This window comes from Tiliqua scincoides, chromosome 2 (genome assembly GCF_035046505.1).
Source record: "Tiliqua scincoides isolate rTilSci1 chromosome 2, rTilSci1.hap2, whole genome shotgun sequence".
Taxonomy (NCBI): Eukaryota; Metazoa; Chordata; class Lepidosauria; order Squamata; family Scincidae; genus Tiliqua; species Tiliqua scincoides.
The window spans coordinates 132,718,873-132,737,916 of NC_089822.1; the positions used below are offsets into that span (position 1 = coordinate 132,718,873).

The window sequence follows — 19,044 nt, forward strand, 5'->3', positions numbered from 1 at the left end:
GGACCTCATAGAGGAATTTTATCAGGGGGTACAAAGTCTCCCCAAAGGGGGAGAGGGAGAGTGGTGACAGGGGTGGGGAGGGGGCAAAACAGGGTGGTTGAGGGTGGTGACAGCCAGGAAAGTCTTTGAAGCATAGGTCTACCAAGTTTACCCACGCTCACGGTGTCGGCAGCTAGATACAGGAATACAGAAAACCAAAAACACTTTTAGGTTTCTCTCTAAAATCTTTCAAATATAGAAAATCATTGCAGGAAATGAGCATCATATTTAGACTCACACTAGAATGGAAAGTGTCTTGTTTGCACCAAAACATAAATTCTGCAGCAGCCGTAGCCCCGCAGCTGAGCTCCTCTACACTCCTTCATGGTTAGCAGATCCACAAGCCAAAGAGCTACTGTAGCAGGCCAGTTCCCTCCCAGATTTGACACTGTCAAGGAGTGTTGTGTATGCATTCCTTGCCCAGCACATATGGCTTGTGGCAGCATCCACCACTGCACACTTGTGGTAGCACCCCCAACATACCATGTGAGCAGTGAATCTGAGTGAGATAGGAAAATGTGAGGTCCTTTGGCTCCCTTTTGAGCGTGAGCTCAGGTACAATTTACTCCCCTCTCATGGGCACTGGTTGTGCCATGTTCAGTGCCATGCAGTTGAAATCTTCCTCCCCACTGGAAATGGCAGGGAGAGGAGAGGCATCTCCCTTCCTCCCATTTCGGGTGGGGGGGCCATAATTCCCAGATCAGACCATGTAGTTAAGTTTACACAGGCAAGTTTGAGCCTGGAGAAGCCTCTTTACAGAAATTACAAATTCAACCACAGGAGGTCCTCAGAGGATGCTTTGAAGACCAGCAATCTTCATCACAACTACAACTCCCGCGAGCCCTGAGCCAACTACACTGTGTAAGGTGGGAGCCTCTTCTGATTGGCTGTTGGAGAATAGGAAGAGGGAGCCTGATTTTTCCCGCGTTCGATCTTTGCTTCGGACATGGCAGGGTTCGATCCGGCTTCTTTGCCTGATCTGCTCCCGCTTTACTACCGCCGCATCTTCCCCTTCGCTCTTTATGGAAAGTGGCTGCGTTATGGTGATGGTAAGGAAAGATGTGGTGGTGCTGGGGGGACTCTGTGCATTGGGAAGAAGCTGAATGACAGGTCTGCAGGGTGCAGCACTAGAATGTAGAGGGAGAGGGTCATTGAAAGCACAAGCCCATTTAATCAGAAGTAAGTCCCATTGGGTTCAATGGGGCTTACCCCCAGGGAGTTGTGTCTAGAATTGCAGCCTCTAAGGCAACTGTTTTCAACCACTGTGCCATGGCACACTGGTGTGCCGCAAATGGTCCCCAGGTGTGCTGCGGGAGTTCGGTGGAGGATCATTTATTAATAGGACCATTGGGGATATGAGCCCCCCACCACCAGCAAGGTGTGCCTTGCCAATTGTCCAAAGACTGATGGTGTGCCTTGACAATTTTAGTTCCTTGTCAGTGTGCCGTGTGACGAAAAAGGCTGAAAATCATTGCTCTGAGGCTTCGCAATGGAATCGTATGCATGCTTACTCAGAAGTAGGCTTCACTGTGTTTAAGCCATTTCTACCCAATGTTGCATCAAATGTGGACTGAGCAGGAATGGAGCATATTTCCAGGAAATTGCATAGGATTGCAGCTGTAATTTGAGCTGCGCGGGGTGGGGGAAACCTTGTAACCGGATTTCCAGATACAGGGACCAAAACGGATGGGTAGATGTCGCCTTGGTCAAAGCTTCCCAAAGCATCTGACTGACTGCTGTTACGATACAGGAATACTAGACTTTGAGCCTAGTGGTGTGCCACTGTGAGATACAGGAAGCTGGACTAGATGGGCCTATGACCTGATCCAGCAGGGTTCTTCTTATGAGCCAACCATACATTGCTTCAGTTTACTTGTGAGTAAATATGCTTAGGCTTGCAAAACATTACATATATATTGTTTTGTAGCCTTTCCAACAAACTTGGAATATAGGTCAGATTTATTCTCCCCATATAACAGATGAGGGGCCAAGGTTGAGACCACCATAACTTGCCTATGGTCAGTTACCAGGTCTGTGACAGAGATGGGATTCAAACCCAGGCCTCCCTGATTTGTCAGTCAGTCTCCTCATATAACTAGAATGTGATCTTTTGCCTTCTTTTTCAGTGTTGAAGAATTACTTCCAGCGGCGGGAGTTCTCATTCACGCTTCACGATGACATCTATGTGCGGTACCAGTCTTTTAACAGCCCCCAGGAATTGGAGAAAGAGATCCAGAAAATGTGCCCTTACAAAATTGACATTGGAGCTGTGTATTCACACAGGGTATGAAACAGTGCAGAACAATCTAATTATGAAAATGGAAAGGATTTTTGAAACCATGCCTCTTCATTATGTGAGCTTACTGCTATTTTAAAATAGCATTAAGTTTCAAATGGATGCAAACTTTTCTTACAAAATGCCCTCTAAAATGGGGGTCTCACTATAGCTTGTTCCATTGCTTCATTACTCTTCTGAAATATTAACCCAACTCTATTTAAGACTATTCCCTCTTGAATCCTCATCAGCAGACACTTGTCATTCATCATTTCCAGCTTGTTTTTTATTTACCTTTTAAAGTATACTTTTATTACTTGTGTGATGCTTTATAGAGGTTAATAAACAAAAAGCTCATTAATAAACTAATAAAAATTTAATAAATTAATAAACTAATAAAAATAAAAAAATAAAATTAATAAACAGTTAATAAACTGGCTCATTACCAGAATGGTAATTTAAATATGATCAAATATTATCAAATAATGGTGAGGCATCATTTTAGTAGAAACTAAATGTTATGAGACAATGGAATTATGTTCCAAGTTATTGTAAGCAATTTATTACAGTATTTTTAAGTCATATTTGTTCCATTTTTTTCTCTCTACAGCCCATTCAGCGCAACACTGTGCATATGGGTGCCTTCCAGGCACAAGAGAAAGAACTGGTGTTTGACATAGACATGACAGATTATGATGATGTCAGACGATGCTGCAGGTATTTTTGTTATCCATTTTTAGAAGAATGACTGGGATTATATAGCCATTCTGGTAATGAGGAAGATATTGTAATGGGGCTAAAACAGTTATATGTATTGAGTATGTAATAATCCATTACTCTTAATCCTACTCAGCTTCCAAAGATACTTCCTGTTTGTTTTGTTATGTGTCTTGGACTAGAAACTTGCTTTTTATTTGATTTATTTTGGTACAGTAGAGTATGTGTGGGCAGTTTCTGTCCCCCAATAGTGTTTGATAAATAGTGTTTGATAAATGTCTGAAGGACTCTTTGGTAGTCAGAGAGCTAGTTTTCCTGCAGCTTGGAAGAAAGTACAGATTTTTCTTCTGGGTCAGATTGAAGGTCTATCAGGCTAAATGTTCTCTCTCTCTCTGATAACACACAATGTGGTGCACCCAGAAAGACTGTAAATAAGCAAGATGATGAAAACCACCACCCCCTTTTTTGTCTCACATCTGATAATTGGAGGTACGTCAACTCTAAACATGGAGCTTCCATTCCTGACTATCGTACATTTATTATTAAAATCTCAAGGCCCCAGTTCTGCCACAACAGAATTCCAATGCAGCTTACAAATAACTGAATTTATTTGTTTTTAATTCCTTAAAAGTATAATACCATGACAAAGAGCAATTCATGGGCCTATCCTTGATTTAATTTATCTAATCTTTTTTTTTTTCCCAAGCAACTTGTGCTAGTGGCCAGAGACAGCTTGATTCTATGCATGGAAACGAATCTTATGAACTTGGTGGTAAATCTTATTGTGTTCAGTGGGATTTACCTCTAAGTGAGCGTGCCTTATGCAACCTGAAATCCATACGTGACCTAGGCTTGTGAGAACAAATACTTCAGTCCATTCTGAACCTTTAGCCCTGTAATTGGAGTTGAATGAATTCCCCTGTCCTCCAATATTCCTTATTCTTTCAGAAAATATTTATCTGCAAACTGTTTTTGGCACTTGCTTTGGTCTGCTCTGCACAACGTAATCTGCTGGATCCTGCTTATGGTTGCATATATTTGCCGTGCAGGCAGACCTCTGCTGTACAAATTGTTTCAAAGCACCAAAAACTGCTGACAGAAATATTTTTGTTGTACTACAAAACAGCAAGTGTGAGCCACTGAGCAAGTGCACGATGCAACTATGATGTGGATGTGGTTTCAAGTGGCTCCATAAGACTTGTTGTTCAGTGAGACTGCCTATCCCTGTAGAACCCCTCCCCCCACACACACACACCTGGAGTACTGAGATCTTCAGAAAAGACCCTGATTATTGAGGCAACTTCTAGGAAGGAGCAGGGCCTTCTTTGTGACAGCTCTGAGACCATGGGAATGAGACTCTATAGTACCCATTAATTTTTTGTAACTAATATACAGCCCACTTGATCTTGCAGACACATGGCAGCTGAAAAGAATGCAAAAGAATGTTTGCTTATTACCTTTTATTTTTGACTTACCAGAATGGACTCTTTAACATCTAAGAATGCTACTCTGTTATCGGAAGCCCCTTCTGCTCATGCACTCTCCTTCTGTTCTTGGAAAGGGTTTCAGATGGCTGAGCACTGTCCTGCTGTTAAGTTAGAATCCAACCCATTGCTTTTAATGTACTTCTTTCTTGTTATCTTCTGCTGTTCTCTTCTCTGCCAGGTTTTCTACCTTATTAGGGTTGCTTTGTTCTTTTTAAAGTTGTGCTGATTTGTTGCAATTCCATATGATTTTTGTAAGCTGCCTGGAATAATGGGAGGTGTGTTTCTAGTACTTGCTTTGGTCTGCTCTGCACAATGTAGGAAATAACTTTTACGATACATATAGAATTGAAGTAGGTCTTGACTGTTTTCAGCTCTGCAGAGATCTGCTCCAAGTGTTGGACACTCATGATCATTGCTATCCGCATCATAGATCGGGCACTTGTGGGTAAGTGCTTTATAGCATGCTATTTTTAAGTTACTAATTTTGCTACTTCGAGATTCACATGGAGTAAATTCCTTAAAAGTGGGGTATTGTGTTTTCCTTATCTTTATTTTATCTAGCACCTTACAGGGGAGTATAAGCAAAACAAAAAAAAAACCCTCTCCAAAAAACAGATCTCAAGCAGATCTAACAAACAGTTAAAAGAAAGGAGGAGAAAAATGAACAGAAAGTGGAGACCCATATTGCAGGTGGTGATTAAATCTGGGTCCCAGTTCTGAAAATGTTGGAGGCTGCTTATTGCTAGTCTGCTGCTGCTGCTAGCAGTCTCCACAGAGTTGCAACTATATATGGAAAAGCAGTTGTAAACTCAGGCTTATTTTGCAGAGTTGCCAAATTGTAGGGCTGGAATGGTTCTGTTAGAGAGCATCTTATCCATCTCTTTCTAACAAGGAAGGAACTCTTTCCTTTAACCTCAGGTCCCCCTTCCTTATTGTTCTGCTTGGAAGTCAAGGTTTTTTACACATGAGGTTCCTAGTTTGAGGCTTCCTTTAGTCTGTTCTGGGAGGCAGGTGGCTCAGTGGTGGAGCACATGCTTCAGAAAGTCCTGCATTTGACAGGCTATGGGAAAGACCGCTGTCTGTCAGAGTAGATGGTACTGTGCTAGATGAACCCAAAGGTCTGACTAGTTTAAGGCTGTTTCATCTCTTCATGTGTATCTAACCTACTTTTATACTCTAGCCCAGGAATTTTCAACCTTTTTCATCTCACGGCACACTGACAAAACACTAAATTTGTCAATGCGCACATCAGTTTTTTGACAATTGACAAGGCACACTGCACTGCCAGTGGGGGAGCTCACATCCCCCCCAATGGCCCTACTAATAAATGACCCTCCCCCGAAACTCCTGTGGCACACCTGTGGACCATTCGTGACACACCAATGTGCCATAGAACACTGGTTGAAAATTGCTGCTCTAACCAATGGTGGTAGCCCTGTGAGTTCTGTCTTCTGCTCTCTGTTTCATTTCTAGTGTTAGACCACATAGCTTGAACCTCCTCCTGCAGTAGGAAACCACAGCCTGTTAGTTGCAAGTTGGTCAACACTGGCACTTTTTCTCCTCCCCTCTCAGCTTATTTTGAACCACCTGACAATGCATGGTGGAAATGTTCTTTATTTTATTGCAGTCCCACTTGACTCATGACACTGTGGTAGCGAGTGAGTTAGGTTAAGTTTAGGAGGTTATTTGAAACATTTGTACTTCACTCGTGATTACGCAAATCACTAGTGGCCCTAGCCAAGCCACTGTTCTGTCAGATTCTGTTCCCATCTGCAATATGAGGATAACGGTGCTAACCTACATTACAGGATTGTTGAACATGGAGTACTGTGGACACGTATAGCATGTTGTGTTTTTATTTATTTATCCCAGCCAAAACTGCATGCTAACTTTATGCTCTCTGTTTTCCCTCCTGCACTTCCAGTTGATTTTGGAATCAAGCACCGACTCTGGGTGTACTCTGGGCGCAGAGGTGTGCATTGTTGGGTGTGTGATGATCATGTCAGGAAGTGGTCCTCCACTCTCCGTTCTGCAGCAGTGGAATATCTCACTGTAGTGAAGGTGTGCAATATTTGGGAAGGAAGGAGCTGGAAATTGATGTTGGAGGGCAGGGGAGATTAAGTCCATGGGCCGCATGCATTGGTATCAAGGGTGGCAGAGCAGGGCTGTGACAGGAAGTGAACTTTAACGGGGAAGCAGTACATTGCATTCATTTAGTAGTAGTGACCCCATTACCAGAACTCTTGAGAAAGTGGTTGGAAACAAGGGAAGAGCTACAAAGATTTGAAATTATTTATTTTGTTTATTAGTATTTACTATATTTCTATCCCACCTCTCTCCCTGAAGGGACCCAATGGCTGTCTGCATTAGCCTCCACAGGTTGGATATGCACTTGCACACAATTCACTCAGGGCCTGCACTGCTGTGACATCCAGACACTCATGTTACAACAGAGTAAAATGTGGTTGCATTCTGGAGAATATCTTCTCCATAGCATTGTAAAAAGATGCCCATGAATGTGCACAGGCCTCTTTTCTCTCTTTTTTTAAAATATGAAGGATCTTTCAGCTTAAAGGCAATTTATGCTTTATTAAGGCAACCAGAGGAAGACAGGCTTTCCACACTTTTGAGAATTGTATACAGTGCCGTCCCCCCCGCCCCGCCCTAGTGGACTTGCTTTATGTGGTTTCAGTTATATGCAGTTCACAAATCCCACCCCACTATGCTCATCACTCATCTGTTTTGTTTGCCCTCCTGTCGCTGCTTCCTGTGCTGTCTACTTCCTGCTTCACTTCAATTGCTGCAGCCATTGCTGCTGTCAAAGGGGATGGCGTTTGCAGTCCTCCAGACTGCTTCATGCTTCCTGTTGGCACTTGCCGTGTTAGAGGACAAGTGCTAACAAGCAAGTGCAAACAAGAAGCAATTTGGAGAGCAAGTGCTAATAAGAAGCAGTGTGGAGGGCTTGTGCAGTGCAACAGTATGTATAGTGTTCACTGCTATCCATGATAGCAGCAGGAACATCTCCCATGGGGAGATGTCTGTAGAGGGAATTTGGGCAGGTGCATCTTGGTTAGGTGCAGCTTGTCATGTGAGAAGAGGAAAAGTGCACCTGCCTAAATTCCCTTTTCCTCATCACTCTTTAGGTTGCGGAGGTTCTATCCTCCTTTGAATCTGGTCATCTTACACCTTACATATTGCCCATATTGTCTATAAATAATAACATTCATGATAAATACATTAAAATGGTCTTGGGCTTTGTTACCTTGCCAAGGTTCTAGCTGTAGGACTGGGTTGGGAGTTGCTGATGGCTGTTCCGTACAATCCGGCTCGTCCTCTTAGGTCATCAGAGAAGGCCTTTTTACAAGTGCCGCCGCCTAAGGAGGTACGTGGGGCAGTGGCAAGAAATAGGGCCTTCTCAGTAGTGGCACCAGCGTTATGGAATTCCCTTCCCCTTGACTTGAGAATGGCTCCCTCTCTTGAGACCTTTCGGCGAGGCCTGAAGACCCTTCTATTTAAACAAGCCTTCTGAGTTCATGGCCTTTTTAACATCTTTTCTACATCTTTTAGTATGTTTTAACAGGCCTGATTCCTTTATAATCTGCTGCTCTATGCTCTTTTTACCTGACTTTTTATCTGACTACTGTTTTTTATCTGTTTTTTATGATATCTGTCAATGTGTTAATATGTTTTTATCTGTTTGTTAAATTATGTTTTAATCTGCTTTTAACCTATTGTAAGCTGCCTTGGGTCCCTTTGGGGAGAAGGGCAGGGTATAAATAAAGTTGTTGTTGTTGTTGTTGTTATTTTAGCTGCACCCTCTTTCTCCGGGCCAGCTGGAGAGATTTCATGTTGGCCCGGATGCTGAATTAAGTGCTTAGTGCACCAGTTTTGTAGATGAGGAGAGGATATTAAAAGGAAGAAAAGTTCAGGAGGGGCAGAAGATCCAGCACAGTTTAATGCCCCTACTACGTACCTTCTGGGGAATCTCTGTTATCATTCCAGGGGACTTGCAGCTTTAAATGAGGAAAACCCAACATAAAGCTCAACTTACTTTGCAAAATATTATTTTGTAGGGTGGCGAAGACACCATCAAGAAGGTGACCCTCTCTGATAACATTCACCCTTTCATCAGGTCAGTTGATATGACAATCCAGAGAGTGTGTGGCATGTGCAAGCACAGTGAGGCCGTTCATTCTGAATTCTGCTTTGCAAAGCAATGGTTTGTTAGCTATCTTTGGTTCTTAAGTGCTGCTTAAATTGTGGTGTGAACCCCTTTGGCATGTGGAGATGTGCCTAGACCAGCCATTCTCAACAGGAGCTGTATGACCCCCCGGGGAGCCTTGGCACATTTGAAGGGTTTCAAACTGTGAGGTTGGGATTTTTATGTTTATCGATCCATATTGACAGGGGCTCCTGGAACCTGAGAAGAGCTCCAGAGGGGCCATAGCGTAAAAAAAGAAAAGAAAAAAAGGCTGAGAATGGTTGGCCTAGACATTTTGCATGGTGGGTGTCTGATGAAGAGAACGTCAGTTGGCACCGTATATGCAATTGCTAGTTTGGTTAAACAGATGCAATTTTTCTCACCTCTCTGTGTGCCAATATCACCTCTTATGTGAAGTATTAGCAGTTGAGTGCTATATGTATCTTGAATACAAAAAATCTTAGAATAGAAATATCTAATTCTCTCTCCTCTGTCCTAGTGAATCAGTGGAGTTGGTGACGAAGTACTTTGAAGAGTATGCCCTGGTTGGTCAAGATATACTTGGCAGTAAAGAGAGCTATGAGAAAGTTTTGGCTCTGGTCCCAGAGAATATCCTTTTGGGAGCCCTGAAAGTCCTAAAGGTCATGGGTGGTGGGGGGGGGGAGAAAGATACCTCTTTTTAAGCCTCCAGGTTTCTCAAAGTGAAGGGCCTATTTTACATATTTAATAAAACATTCATCTATTGCTGTTTCATTAAGGTGGCCAATAGCAGCAGGAGAAAAACAGCTATCATAAAAAAATTTAAAATAGAAGCACATGAGAACAAAATCCAGCCAGAAAAACAACAGCATACAAGTTCCATTTCTCCAGTTCGAATATCTGCTTGAATTGCCTCATCTTTGCTTCCCACTAAAGATAAGAACTAGGGTGGGCCAGATAAATCTTCTCTGGAGAAGGCAGTTCATAAGTTAGGTGGCACAACCTGCTCTGTGTTCTTATACACTACTCTTGAGATGGCAGGCCGACCAATAGTAGGGATTCCTTTGAGTGTATTGATAGATTCATTTTTATAGTATTTATATATCACCTTTCTCTGTTTTTACACAGCATTCAAGGTGGTTTACACAGGCAGGCGCATCCTATGCTACCGTTTTTCAATAGGTTTTTACAATATTGTTCTGTGAGAGGAACTCACAGAATCCTCAGTTTACAGATGTTTCCCTTCACAGTGTGGTTATCTCTTCTGGCAGTATGCCTATATGCCTCTCCACACTCCCCCGCTCTCTCATCATGGTGGCTCACTAGCTATTCTGTCCTCTCACAATAGGTTATAGCAGTTTTTGTCAGCTTGCTTCCAGTCTCTCCTCCAGAGGCACGACAGTGCTGTTCCTGCTTAGCTGTTCAGGCACTGTGACATCTCAACCATCAGACTACACCTCCTGCCATGGAGAGCTGGAGGAGCAGAGACTGGGTAAGGGGTGGCAGCATTTGGCATGCCATCTCAAGTGTCAGTATGTCTTGGGCCAGCCCTCATAGGAAAAGGAGCCCCCCCCCACACACACTAGAGGGGTGCCAGTTGTAGGTTCTTACGCACCAAATATCTACTGGCCTTGAAACTCTTTAACAATTTGGCCACCAGTTAGAGATGAACTTCTGCAGGAATTCTCTAGAAAGCAACATGATTCAGTCCAGCGCTGGCAAGTTTTGAAAAAGTACTTGAAAAAGTATGATGTTAAAAGCCAGGTAAGTGGTGTGGGCAGAATCTCTGTAAGTCATTGGAGTCTTGTGGGTGGGTTTCTTCAGGATGCCAGCGCGGGACCTTGGACAGGTTTTACTTTCTAGCCAAAGGTTAGAATTGATAGCTGGGTTTTAAAGAAATGAAATTCTGCTGTTGCTGGGTGGCCAACTTTTGAAGATAAATGAGCAGTATGTTTGAGCACCAAGCTCCTTGTAGGCCAGTTCATCTGAGTGTTCTTTGAGGGACTCAGTCATTAGGAACATGACTTCCTAATGTTCAGGTTGGCAAGAGAGCAGTGCCATCTCCAGGGCACCCCTTAACCTGGAGAGATGGCACATGCTAACTAAGAATGTTCTTATTCCAGCTCTGAGTGTCTTGGTTGTTCTACACAAAGTAAGAATGACACTGCATTGGGAATCTTCCATTCTTGGCGGGTGGGGGCTGTGTGAATAAAAACACTATCTCCTCACCACCTGGAGCCAGCGTTATCATTGTTCTGTCATCAAGCCACTCATGTGAAGGGACCACCAGGTTGCTGCTACAGCAGGAATTAACTTCCCTTGGTGCTGCCAGGAATTGCATTAAAGGATTCCCAGGCTCTTGGGAGGGGCCAGACTGATTCTCTTGGGAGCCAAATGCATGTCTGCCAGTTAGATATGTCTGTTCTAGTGGATCAATTTGGTGAAAGCGCTGCTTGCTGATCCATATGGCTGGTTCTTCTGTACAACTGTTGTCTTTGACTTTGCAGTAGTAGAGTATGCTCTTCAGCAGTATAATGACACAGCTCCTTTAGGACACTCTGTCTCCCTCTAGTAATGTCATATATAAACGCATACAAAAGATCTACTAAAGCCCAAAGGATTGTCACTTGCTAATCTCTCTCTTCCATGAACATATCCAAGAAAACTGAGTGGGAGATCATGTTGCAGTACTGTTTTCCCCGCCTGGATATTAATGTTAGCAAAGGCATCAACCACCTGTTGAAGAGCCCCTTCAGTGTTCACCCCAAAACAGGTTAGTTTTATAATGCTTCAGTTTACCTTCTTTCAGTGAAGATGATGATCCATTATCATCATCATATATCAGATTTGTATCAGAAGGTTCAAATCCCTCTTGGGCCATGAAGCTCATTGGGTGACTTTGGCCCAATTGTTCTCTCTTAGCCTAAAGTGGTTCATTGGATTGTTGTAAGGACAACACCATACACATGACTCTGAGCTTCTTGGAGGGTAGGATACAAACATGATGATTAATAATAGTGTAATGATTTTGAAAGCATGCAGTGTCACATTGATCCTCAGACGGGCCACTCCTGACATGCTTGTTTCTTTACCGGTTTCTGTAATTGTAAGTAGAGGGGGGGTTTTATAACAGGGCTGCAATTCTTAATGGATTTTGTTACTCAGTTAATAATTAAAATATTGTTGGTTGTTGATGGTACATTTTGGTGGAAGAAATCTGCCATGTTGGGAGGCAAAGGCTAAAGTTCACATTGCATTTTTTTTTAAACCATTTTGGTATGTGACTTTAATAAGGAATGGCAAAAAGAGAAAGTGGTAACAATGGCCTTTTTTCCTGACAAGAAGTAGCATTTGTGGGTTAAACTATAAATGTATCTCATATCCTTCAATATCCTAAAAAACATCTATACAGTCAATTTTTGGCATCCGCAAAGGTTAGGTTCCTGGAAACCGTTAGTTCGCAACCTTCAGTCTCGAAAGACTATGGTATCGCGCACATCCATGGATGTGGAATCACTGATCTTATAGGATCAGTGGGGTTAGGGGAAAAATAAAATTGCAACGAATACGTTCAGAATGGTGCGGTAGATAGTTTCAAATGACCATGGATGGCTTCAGAATGACCCAGTGAGCTCTAAAATTACCGCAGCAAGATTCAAAATGGCTGTTGCAAATGGCTTCAGAACCGCCCAGCTTTAAAGTGGCCACCACAAGTCTCAAAATTGCCACCATGGATGTTGGAATACATTTAGAATGACCCAGATAGCTTCAGAATGACTGTGGATAGGCAAGAACAGACCGTGAATAGCATGAGGCAAGTCACACTCTTCATTCCCACAAATAAGCAAATCCACAAGGATAGAGTGTGAGTATACTGAGAATTGACTGTATTTAGGTCTTGCAAACATGCACATTCATTTAAATGTAATTGATTGCTTGTTTTATTAGATAAAAACCAGATGACGTATTGATTATTAATGATTGGATTTTTTAAAAATTGGAGGAAAATGTATAAAAAATGAATTGAAGGGGGATAAAGGCTCACACTACAGGAATATCTAGCAAAGGCTGAAAAGTGTTAGAGGCACACATTCAATTAAGGATGCATAAAGGCCCCAAGATGGCCAGTTATTCTGACTTAGAATTGCATTGAACCTTCCTACAAAGGATTTGTTGCTTGTTCTAGAACAGCAAGCACAAGCGGCCATTTCTCACAACCAACAGTGAGTTCCTCAACTTACTGTCTTTGACATTGGAAGAGAATACTGTTTTTTTGCCTCCCTCAGGTCGTATTTCTGTTCCAATTGACCTGCAGAAATTAGATGAATTTGATCCGTTTGCTGTTCCCACTATAAGGTATGGATCATTTGCAGCAGTGTTATTGTTGTATGTGGGGGGGGGGGTGTTTGTGTGCAGCCAAAGCAGCCAGTTTATACATTCTTCCGAAGTATGGAGTCAGAGGAGGATGTTCGGTTCCATGACATCATTCCATAACTGCAAAAGTCTGTAACACTGGAGATCTGCTAAAGTAGGAACTAAGGGCCCAATCCTATCTAACTTTCCAGTACCGGTGCTGCCTCAGTGCAGTCCCAAGGTAAGGGAACAAAAGTTCCCATACCTTGAGACCTCTGTGACTGCCTTTCCATCACAGGAAGCAGTGCATACCCCATTGGCACAACAGCACCAGCACTGGAAAATTGGATAGGATTGGACCCTAAAACTTCTATGGCTGGAGTTGTCACCTAATGAAAAATTGATTTTGTGGGTTTCAAGGCCATGTTCACCAAGTCTAGATAGTAACCCAGTGTTTCGCCCTAAACTCTATAGAGCAGTGGTTCTCACACATTTAGCACTGGGACCCACTTTTTAGAAGGAGAATCTGTCGGGACCCACTGGAAGTGACGTCATCACCAGAAGTGACGTCATCAAGCAGGAACATTTTTAACAATCCTAGGTTACAATCCTACCACACCCAGGAGTAAGTCCCACTTACTATAATTATTAAAAGAATATGCATAGTAGCTTGTTAAGTGTACAGGTCTGTAACATTTCCTCAAAAGCACTCGCATACCATGGGAGCATCAAGTCTAATATATTAAAAATAAAATATTTAAATGAATGAAGACCCACCTGAAATTGGCTCGCAACCCACCTAGTGGGTCCTGACCCACAGTTTGAGAAACACTGCTGTAGAGCATTATAAGGAAATAAAAAAATACAACTAAGCTAACACCATGCTCTACTGCATGAAACAAAAAACTAAGGCAAATATCCCTGCCAAAAGCTCAAAAGAACTGAACAACAAAGTCATGTAATAACTGTAATTAAGTAATTAGGGGTCAGATTAGATCAGCGGCTAGTTGATTAGAAAAGCCTGACTATAAATACTCTTGTTCTTGTCCCGGCATTTAGATGGAACTAGGTTCTGCTGTAGGCAGGTTGCAGTTGACTATGCTTACGGTTCTTTTGAGCTTTTGACAGGGGTATTTGCTTTAGTTTTTTGTTTCATGCAGTAGAGTGTGATATTCTTGTTCCTGGTAGATTTCAGGATTTTCAGTTGTTAGCTTAGTTATATTTTTCTTTAGTCCCTTAATGGTGTACAGAGTTTAGGGTGAAATATTGGGTTCCTATCTAGACTTGGTGAACGTGGCCTTGAAACCCAGAAAATGATTTTCTCAGGTCATTTGCTTTTTTGCTGAAAATTTTCTTAAACAAGTAAGCATTTCCATGGGATTTTTTTGTGAGTACATGGTTCAAGGTTCCACCCCAGCCTGTGAAATCAGCTTAGGCCACAAAGTAAGTTTAGTTACTGAGCCCAGGTATGAACTGGGCTCCCAAGTACACAACCCTGTGTGCTTCATCGTATAATCTCATAACATCCCAACAGCAATGGACTGGCTACTCAAAGTAGTGATTTTGTTGCAACTTAACCTTTTAGCCACCTTTCTTTAAAATAATATCTTGCTAATTCCACACACCTTAAAAGCTCCGTCTTCCATTCTTGACACTGACACAATGAGCTGTAGCAGGGAGGCTTGGATCATTTTGAATGAGATAATGGTCTCCAGTTTCCTAGAGTACGATAATGCAACAATTATGCACCCGCAATTCAGCTGGGTTCAATTTGTTTTGAAACAATTTCAATTTCAGCTGGTTTCAATTTGTTTTGTGTAGGTTTCAGAGTGCACTTGGGAGCATGGATGAGGGGCCAGTTCACAACCACCCTGTACAAAAGCACCAGTGCTATATGTGTTGTCTATGAAATGGGCAAGCATGCCATCTTACAGCGGCTTGTGTGTCACAAAACATGATAATCCCTTGACATGGGAATTTTTACCAATGCATCTGGTATAAAAAAAGGAGTGAATGTCATCTGACAACATAATGATCTCTCTCCCAGTTGTGTAGGAATGTACTTATGTGTTTTGTTTTTTTAAAAGTCGTCTCTGTCATGAACTGGATTCAGTTAGCAACGTTGAGGGGACCGAAAAAGAAAATGAAGGGGAACCAGAATGCCCTCGAAGGAGCAAGGGTGAGTGCACAGAGCAAAAGATCCTAGAAATTTTCACCCAGTTGTGAAAATTGCTGTGCTGCTGTTCTTTGTAGTTGTCAGGGCTATGTGTACTAAACACTGGTAAATTTATGCTTGGCATGCAGGAAGGCAAGGAGTGATTTGCCCCCAGTTGCAGGAAGTCTTATTCAGCTCTCCCTCTGCCTTCTGATAATTCAGCAGGCATAGCTCACATACTTCCTATACCTCTGTACACTGAAAATGGGAACAACAACATCGGAAGAGAACTTTGGTCATACTGTAACGGGCAACAAAGACATTTCAAAATAATCATCCATAGTTTTGCAGCCTGTTTCAGTAGCCTATCAAGGCAGATTCTTGCATGAGAGATGACTGTGCCCACATTTGGTTAAACTTTTATTATCCAGTAGGGATAAAGGAGGGATACAACAGTCACTAGATGCCTGTAAGCCACAAAGATATCTCCCTCTAGTGGTTTCCCTAAAGGTGGTGAATAAGACACACACTCTTGCATTCTGTTTTATAATAATTTGTGCATGTCCACATTGTACATGTACATGGAATTGACAACGCACTTTGGCCATGTTCTGGCCTTTCCTTTTTACAGATTACAAGAAAACCAGCCTGGCTCCGTATGTGAAAGTCTTTGAACAGTTCCTGGAGGGGATGGAAAAATCTCACACAAAAGAACGTAATAAAGCTAGCGGTAAGGGCTGAGGTGGAAGGAGCATGACTGAGCATGCATGTGATGGCACCCAAGTCTTAGTCCTTTGAATAGAATTAGTCTTAATAGGGGTCCACCAAGTACCTGGAATTAAAAAGATCTTTGATAAGAACACTTCATTTTTACTGAAAAGACATACCTCAACCATTTTTTTAAGGGGCCTTTGCCCCCTTCTTGTGTGTGGTATTGTGACTGCATCATGATGCTATCCCAGATATGTCATTCCTGAGCTTCCAGGTTGCAAAACTACACGCTACAGAGCCATGTCGCTACACAGCTTACAGGGAACACCAATCTCAACTCCACTGTTCCTTACTTTGAAATTCTGCTCGGTTATTCTGATGATTCAGTCTTGCTCTTGTAGCAAAAATATTGCCTTACCAGGTTTCATAGATGATCAAATGGATCCATGCAACAAAAATCAATATAGCATATAAAATCATAACAGTTGTATTAATCACCTATACAGTCAATCATTGCTCAGGATTCACGAACTAATCTTGGCTTTTCGAGCTGCAAAAGAGAGAGCTTTAAGAGTTGCACGCTTGTTAGTTTCATTAAGCAAATAGATAAACTTTGTAGGCGCACTGGCTGCACATCTATTCAGATTTCATAATTTATTGTCAGATGATTTGGCTTTTCTAATTGTAACAATTTCTTTTCCCTTGGATTCTTTTCTACCCCTCTCATTTTGACAACCATGTAAGGACCCAATCCTATCTAATTTTCCAGTTCCGGTGCAGCCGTGCCAGTGGGGCATGCACTGCATCCTGTGGTGGGGAGGCAGTCCCAGAGACCTCCTTAAGGTATGGGAACATTTGTTCCCTTACCTTTGGGTTGTATTGCGGCTGCACTAGTGCTGGAAAATTGGATAGGATTGGGCCCTAAGTTGACACCCAGCCCTTCTGATACTTCAGAATGATGTATTAAAATGCTTAAATTGGTCTCTTTTCCTCTTTCTTTTAGACATGCAGTTGGAGTTCTGAGATTTTTGAACTTGTGGTGGGCAGTAACCATACCCATGTCATGCACCTGGATACCTGTGAGCAATTACAGTGCAACGTTCTTAGCAACTTTGGCATATTCTTGCACTCGTTTATCGAAGCAGCTAAAAGTGGTCTCTTCTACCAAGGTAGAGGAGATTAGAAGTAGAAACAGCCAGTCCCAAGCCTTGAAGGTTCCAGCAAGAGAAAGCAAAGCCCATATAGAAAAAGGCACCTAATGTAAGCATATTGTAGTGATGCCAGGACATAAGAAATGGCTGGATTATTTCTCTGCATATCTGACAAGTTTTCATTCTTAAAGTTATATTTGCGTTTAGCTCTGGCATTGGCACTTGAACAAATCTGAGTAACTTGTGATACACCAAACTGAACACAGCCAACCATTCACATACTGTGGCCTGCCAAGTACTTGATGATGCCCTTCCTTTGGCAGTCTGAGGCAGACAGTGAAATCAAGATAGCCTGCTATGGTAGGCTTCATTTTAATTGATAGGGCACACATGCAGACCTACACTAGAGACTGTCCTAAAGCACTGTTTCATTTTGTCCCCAATTTCTGCTCTGAGAACCTGTTCAAACCTTGATAGTATGTATTACTTAAAAGTGCTTTGTTTTTTTCCCCAGCTACCTCTTAATCATTTCTTGGTTTGGCTACAGCAGCAGCCTTTACACCATTTGGATTTCACTCTTCCAGTGTAAAGTTTTGTAACTTTTTAAAAATAGATTTTTGACACTTTGAGGACCTGGTCCTGCCAAAGGCAGGTCCTTTTAAGCCCCATGGAATTGAGCATGTACTCAGATCTTGCCTGTGATCTCTGTGGTGCTTACAAGTATTTGTTATTCCCCACCCCTCCATGTTTCTATTTAAATCTGTGTGTCTGCCTCTCTCTTTTGGGCAGCTGTTGAGGTCTGTTTAACTCTCTTCATTGTTTGTAGGGTTGACTGGTGTGGTGCAAAAGTTACAGTCAAAATGATGTTTCCTTTTTTTTCAGCATTGTAACAATAAAGATACTTTATGATAAATTTTAAGGGCTTTGTGTATTTGAAATGATCATAGAAGAAATGAGTAAAAGTATTCGGGGATTGGGGGAAGTTGCAAACAGTCCATCAATATGATAGTCTTTGTTCATGTGCTGTTGAAGTCCATGGCAACCACTTCTGTAGGGGAACATACACAGGCTGAACTGTAGACATCTCTGAGGTGGGGCAAAACCTGCCCTCCACCTTTAACACTGGATCTCCAGTAAATGATGGTGGCCACTTGTTTCTATAACATAAAGCAGGCATAACTTAAAAAAAAAAAACTCTCGATACCACCTTTGTGAAAGAACAGATTTGTGAAATGATACTTGTTGATGCAAAGTGGTCGAACAGTTTTGGAGCCTTTCAACTAGTGACTAGTGGGGCAGATGACAAGGGTAATTTAACATATGGGAGTGTAGTGCCTTAGCAAAATGTGTGTTATCTGGAAGTGTTAACTCAAGAGTGAAGTTACAGAAAAGGAAAAAAAAAATCATTTACCTCAGGTACAAGAATTACAGGATGTATGTAGCCCCTCTGATCTGCATAAGGCAGACTTCCTTTATATACCTTGTGTATTATGTGTGTGTGCTTACTCATGGCCCATACAAGACAGAATCCTGCCTGGCTAATTGATGGCAGAATAATATAGCTGAAAAGTTGCACATGGCACTCTTCATAGAGTCAGAAGACCCCACGAAGTTCATTGTCTAGGTACTGAAACAAAGGACTCAACAGGGAGAGAAAAATGATGGAGGCAGGGCACTGCCGTCCTATCTGTGTACCACCAGCTGTGGGTTAGATCAGCAACAGATTGCGAGGGGCTAGTGGACACAAGCTTCTGTCAAATCTGGAAGTGTGGACCTCCAGGTTTTGATGGCAGCATAGTAGGGTTTGGGGTGTTTATTCTATTTATTTTTGGTAGCACAGAGGCAACTGATCCAAGACAGCATCAGGCAGCAACCCAGGTTGCGCCTCCCATGAAGAAGGGGTACATAGAGGAAGCATGTGCTATTTTAATTATTCATTCTTAAGATTATTACAGTAGGAAACGAGGACCAAGATG

At 42.3% G+C, this 19,044-nt stretch overlaps 1 protein-coding gene across 1 annotated transcript; it reads left to right on the top strand.

Annotated features, from left to right (window-relative positions):
- The first annotated feature begins 978 nt into the window (after positions 1-978).
- Positions 979-17,917, top strand: PRIM1 (DNA primase subunit 1). The gene is made up of 13 exons (XM_066616461.1): positions 979-1,088; positions 2,166-2,323; positions 2,925-3,031; positions 4,890-4,963; positions 6,443-6,579; positions 8,592-8,650; positions 9,219-9,328; positions 10,356-10,462; positions 11,360-11,471; positions 12,985-13,054; positions 15,139-15,230; positions 15,838-15,936; positions 16,921-17,917. Exons 1-13 carry the CDS (start codon positions 986-988, stop codon positions 16,938-16,940), a joined length of 1,248 nt encoding a protein of 415 aa, XP_066472558.1. The 5' UTR covers positions 979-985; the 3' UTR covers positions 16,941-17,917.
- Positions 17,918-19,044: the final 1,127 nt, after the last annotated feature.